At 47.0% G+C, this 6,190-nt stretch overlaps 1 protein-coding gene across 1 annotated transcript in view; it reads right to left on the bottom strand.

Moving 5' to 3' along the window:
* Window positions 1–6,190, bottom strand: part of Casc1 (cancer susceptibility 1) — a 47,410-nt gene that overhangs the window by 12,309 nt on the left and 28,911 nt on the right. Inside the window, exon 10 of the mRNA XM_026787952.1 lies at window positions 1,463–1,544. Within this exon, the coding sequence (XP_026643753.1) occupies window positions 1,463–1,544 (82 nt within the window). The remainder of the gene's footprint in view (window positions 1–1,462; window positions 1,545–6,190) is intronic.

Raw genomic sequence — 6,190 nt, forward strand, 5'->3', positions numbered from 1 at the left:
CCGTGTCACAGAGTTAGTACCGTGTCACAGTTAGTACCGTGTCACAGGGTTAGTGCCGTGTCACAGGGTTTGGCAGGAGAAAGAGTGGGTATGTGCAGAGCTAGCAGCGGGCAGGCAGTAAGACACAGGGATGTAGTGACATTACTCCCTTGAAAGAGATGTGGCAGGGGTCCCACGTGTCTCCGTTGTGAAAGTTTAACAAACTTCACTCTTTAATTATTTTTTTTTGAGACAGAGTTTCACTGTGTAGCCCAGGCTGTCCCAGAACTCACTCTGTAAACCAGGCTGGCATCAAACCCAGAGATCTGCCTTCCTCTGCCTCCCAAGTGCTAGGATTAAAGGTGTGTGCCACCACCACCCAGCTAACTTTTAAATGTATTTAATTTACAATTTATTGGCCTAAAAAGAAGCCAGAAATATTGCTGTGCTCAAATCCAGATGGTGATGACATCTCTGACTGGGCGTCACCACGGAGGGAATTGTGGTGCTGATGTCAGAAGCCCCACAGCCCACTTGAGCCTCGTAGGTCTAGGGAGAAGAAAAACCTTACCTGGTATAACTACAGACATAGTTCAAAGATGGAGGAGCCACGTAGCTTGCTGGGCAGTGTGCTGCCCAGTACGCACAAGGCCTTGGGTTCGATCCTTGGCCCCACATAAAGCTTGCTTGTGAGCCCAGCATTTTGGAGGTGGAGCCAGGTAGATCAGAAGTTTAAGGCCATCCTCAGCTACAAAGGGTTTGAGACTAGCCTGGGCTATATGAGACACTGCCTCAGAATATAGAAATAATTGAATAAAAGAATACAAAGAGTGAAGTGTTAGGAAATGTAAGGAGGAAACAGAGGGTTAGGACAAATATGCCAGGAAGTCTACAGAACAGATTCCTTCAACGTCACTGAGAGGGGGCAGTGAGAGCTAAGAGGACAGAGATCATCAGTGGTCACTGTCCCCTTTCCAAGGTGTGTCCAGTGTAGGCCACCTGCTGGGCGAGACTGTGAAGGACTCGGGCGTGTGTCTGTGCATGTGCTTGTGAGTGTGCACTGCATTGAGTACAGAGAAGAAAGTTATCATTTCACTAGCAGCAGGGATTGAAGCGATGCTCCTTTGTGCCGGTTGTACTATGCAGCTTCTTCAGTAGATGAGACAGGCTACCAATGTATCCTGGGATCAGTGCTGAATATCACTTGTCCAGGACATATATTTTTCTGAAGGACATAACTTAATATTGAGTAGAAGAAAGAAAGTGATCATCAATGTTTGATGGTCAATATCTGATATGGTCCCACAGTTTCATTAAAACCAAAAAGGTGCATAGTGAGAGACAGCAGACAGAAGATTGAACACCGCTTGTCTTGGGAGAGGGAAGGTGAAGGATTTCTGCTTTAAAGATTTCTTTCTACGATGGCCTTGTGTTACTCTTCTAAGAACACCACCTCCGTTCCACCCCGGGGGTGATGGGATACCTGCTGAGACAGCGTCACTTAGCAACCGCATCTCCAGTTCATATTTGGTAGCTTCGGCACTTTCATCCTCCTGGTAGGAAATCTGCAACCAAAGGACGGGCGGCTGTGAGTGTCAGCATCCACGGAAATTATCCAGTGAGTGGAAAGGAAGACGTCGGTCCACAAAACAGCCTGCGATATGGGCATGCCGTGGCACTGCATTCGGTAAACTCGAAACCCACAAAGTTAACCCATTAAAAATCTATCATCAGCCGGGCAGGCCATGGTGGTGCAAACCTTTAATCCCAACACTTGGGAGGCACAGACAGGTGGAACTCTATGAGTTCCATGCCAGCCTGGTCTACTGAGTTACTTCCAGGCCAGCTGGGGCCAGACCAGAGTAAGACCCTTTCCCAAAAACCAAAACCAAAGAATAGCAAAATCGTTCATCATCAGCACTTTCTAGCATGTAGCCTAAATATTGTCATTTCAGGGGAAACTACGTGTTGTTTTGATCTGCTATATGCCTCATCTCCTGGTCCTCACATGCAATCTCTTCAGTACACACACCAGCATATATCCAGAATGTCAGCCGTCACTCCTCCACAATCAGCTCACTAAAATCAAGAATGGGACTGGGGAGAGAGCTCAGATCAGTGCCTGCCCAGCATGCAGGAAGACTGGAGCTCGACCCTCAGCACTGCATAAAACAGGGATGAAGGCTTGCATCTGTGATCTCAGCATTCAGGGTTGAAGGCAGGAGATTCAGAAGTCCAAGGTCACCCTCAGCTATATAGCCATTTAAGGCCAGCCTGGGCTACATGACATCCTGTCTCAAAACCACTGGATACAGACAAACAACAACACAACACAGAAGTAAACAAGCAAAGTGTCTAAGATCATTCAGTAGAAAACACTAAGCTGGCATACATAGTCTTAGCTTCGGTTGCCAATACCACACACACGCACACACACACACACACACACACACAAAACTTTAACCTCATACAGGCTTGTAAGTTTTTCTTTTTGAAGGCCTGGGGGTTGAACCTAGGGCCTCAAAGTTCAGAGTCCCTTAAAGAGACACTTTGCAACTTAAACTTTCAATTCAAAGACCCATATCCATCTGCTTATTTCTCAAGGTAATAAAATAGTTATGAAATCAATTATTATTTAAAAAATTCTCATAATTATGTCATGTCAAATTAGGCCCTTCTAAATATTTTGTGCTACACACAAATTTAGAATACACCTGAAATATGTATAAAAGCCATTAAAATCAATTAAGAGACGGTATTAAGAGCCCTCTAGTGGCCAACTTCTTAATAAGCTCACGGAAAAGAAACCTACACTGTCATTTAATGGAAGAGAATTAATTTTAAATGTATACTAATCTTCAGTCAGCTTCATTAGATCCCACCCTGAACAGAGTCACGATTCTGGGTGCTGGACTCTCAACCCGACGAGAAAGAGAAAGGAAAGGAGTTGAGTACCAGCATCCATCTCGCTGCGGGCTGATTACAGAGGTCCCCGGCCAGCTGCCCAGGGCTCCTGCTGCCATGTCTCCAGTGATGCACTGTGTGCGTCAGACTAAGAGCCCGAACAAACCCTCCTTCCTTCAGTGTCTTCTGTTGTGTATTTTGAAAGATCAGTGAGAAAAGGAACAGAAAAAACCGCACCAAGGAGCAGGCGTGTCGCTGGGAGCAACCTGGCCATGTTTTCGTAGCTTGGGAAGGTGCTGGGAAAGGCACAGGACAGCCTGGAACTATAGGCCGGGGAAGCCCTAGAGATCTGTCCACAGAGCTCAGTGGACTGTTCTGCGGGAGATTGGAAGACCGGAACACCGAGGAAACAGAGGAGCCGGTATGGTTTTTCAGATAGCGTATGCGTAGTGTGGGGCTTCATAGGGGAGGGAAATCCACTGGGAAGTGGGCTAGAAGCCCATTATGTTACATCCAGGTAGAGAATCTGGCTTCACTCTGCCCAGTCCCTAAAAATCTGAGTCAGGAGGGACCCAAAGTACTGAACTAAGTTGTCTGACGGATGACATTTCCAGACTGTAACATCCAGGCTGTGTGGTCACGGCTCAGTTTGTAGATTCAAAGCGAGGGAGCTGGAGGCTTTGAAAAATGGCCAGTTTGGTGAGGAAAGAAGTCTAAAGGCACAGAAGAGGAGGGCATGGACCAGCCTTTGTTGCTAAAGCTCTTAGAGCCATTAACAGAAACCTGTGCCCCTTTCCTGGGGCAAGGGGAAAGGCACCAGAGAGCACGATCCCACCCATCAAAGGCTCCAACTCCCATCCCGCCTGGGCGCCTCTGCCTCCGGACATATGCAGGTGAAGTGCTGCCGAGCTGGAGGTCCGTCAGCAGAACGCGCCTTGCCCAGGTCACCCTCATCTCAGGGTGGTGAGAACTTGTCAAGCTGTCAGGTTGGGATTTCTCCCTACCTCAGTTCCCAGCTGTGCCTCACAGCTCTGGAGAAGCTAAGTGGGCTCTTCAGCTGCGTTTCGGGAGCATCTCACAGGATGCCATTGGTGTCTTCATGTTTCTTCACTCATCACGCCAAACAGAAGCTGCCCAGGGCAGCGTTAAAAAGGAACAAAAAGCAGGCAGGCTTAGCTAGCCACACCCTCAATGGCCATCTGGCCAAGGAAGCTAAGCTCCATCTTCCTGAGTTCAGAGAGCAAATCAAACACCAATGGGGCAGACGTGAGGTCTTAGCACACACAGGCCCTTCAGTGTTATTATGAATTTGTAGGTTCAGGCTTTTAACAGAAAATCATCCAGGGGCTGGGGGTGGTGCGGAGAGGGTAAGAGCCCTGGATTGTTTCTCAGAACCAGAATGGGGCAGCTCACAGCCACTGAACTTCAGCTCCAGGGATTGTGACGCCCTCCTCTGGCCTCCCCTGGTACTGCACTCATGCACAGACCCAAAGGTACACACGCAACTGGAACTAAAACCTTCTACAAAAACTGTTTCCTAAATTACAAATTTACAGAATGGCAAACCATGACCCCATGAGGCCACCGTAACTGAGTCATGGCTAGAAGACAGAATGCTTTAGTTGTGCAAATTCAAGTTGGGGTTCAAATTATGTAGTCTCTAATTATCGTTCTTCAGTTTTAAGTTGATGTAATTCTTGTGTAAGATACTCGTAGACTCACATCAAATATGAACCACGGTGAAGCCACTGATGACAGAGTGGGAAATCACCTAACATGCTCACAGTTCAGGAATCTTCTTGAGTAGTGAATCTCAACCCCTGGGTCATGACCCCTTGGGGATCAAATGACCCCTTCACGAGGGTTGAATGCCAGCTAGCCTGCATATCAGGTATTTACACTATGATTCATAACAGCAACAGAATCATAGCTATGGGTGGGGTCAGCACGGCATGAGGAAGGGCAAGACCCACTGCTAGAGACACTCATAAAGACCTCTCGTGTGCTCTTTGTTTTCATGACGCCACGGCTGCAGCTCCTGCCACTCTAAGTCAACCTTATATCCTTGTATTTTAAATTTTCATTTACATTGAAATGGTGTTGGGTTCAGAGACAATTTCCCATGCCCTCCTTCCCACACACACTGCTTCCTGTCCTACAGTTAAAGCAAATCAGGCTGCCATGCCTGAGCTGCAGGAAGTCGGACACAATCTTCACTGGCCCTGGGAAGGAGAAAGGACCAGAAGATCTGAACCCCAAGAAAGCAACCAAAACGAAACCAAAAATAAAAAATCATTTCTTAAAGAACTTTTTCTATCAGTTTGTTTTTTAGACAGTCTTCCTGTATAGACTCACTGGTCATGACCTTGCAACCGTCCACCCCTTCTCCTGACAACTGACAGATTCGTAAAGATGGGGGACATCAGTATTTCTCACTTCTGCAGTGGCCCTGCCCCGTTTTCTGCTTCTCTTCCCTACAGGCCTTTCAAATGCTCCTGTCTCACTCACACATGAAACACAACTATCTGTGCTGAGAGTCAACACACACCCATTGTCTCTGTTGCTTTAGATTCTAGAGTCTTCAAACTTCTTCAAACAACTGTTGTATTTCAACATGCTTCTAGAACATCAAATAATTCAACATTTTAAAATTCTAGATTTTTTGTGTACAAATAGTACAGATGTGTGTTTGTGTGTGCACCTGTGTCATGCCATGGCACACGTGTGGAGGTCAGAGGTCAACTTTCAGGATTCTGTGCTCTCCTTCCCCCATGAACGACCTAGGGATGAACTTTGCCCTGCAGGGTCAATTCATACTTGTATTTCACACCGTCTATTCCTTTAACGCTTCCCATACTTAAAGAAAACAAACCTTTCAAATCAGTACACTGCTTGTCTCGTGTACTCATGCTGAGGTTTGGGGGTCCCCGAAAATTCTAGTGGGCTCTAGCAACAAAAGAGGGTTTGTGCAGAGAAAAAAAACTGTTCAAGTCCAAAGTTGTTCTAACAGAATATGTGTAAAAATCTGGACAATTGGAAAATGATCACAAGTCAACAGCAGGAGCATGATCATTTTTAACAGTGTGTGCATGTGTGTGTACGTGTGTGTGTGTGCACAGGTACTCAGGGCAGAGGGGGACCCTGGCTGTGTCTGTGTGTACTTGTGTGTGTGCACAGGAAATCAGGGCAGAGGGGAACACTGGCTGTGTGTGCACGTGTGTGTATGTGTGTGCACGGGGACACTGGCTGTGTGTGCACGTGTGTGTACGTGTGTGCACGGGGACACTGGCTGTGTGTGCACGTGTGT

Source organism: Microtus ochrogaster (genome assembly GCF_000317375.1).
Source record: "Microtus ochrogaster isolate Prairie Vole_2 chromosome 14 unlocalized genomic scaffold, MicOch1.0 chr14_random_2, whole genome shotgun sequence".
NCBI classification, from domain to species: Eukaryota; Metazoa; Chordata; class Mammalia; order Rodentia; family Cricetidae; genus Microtus; species Microtus ochrogaster.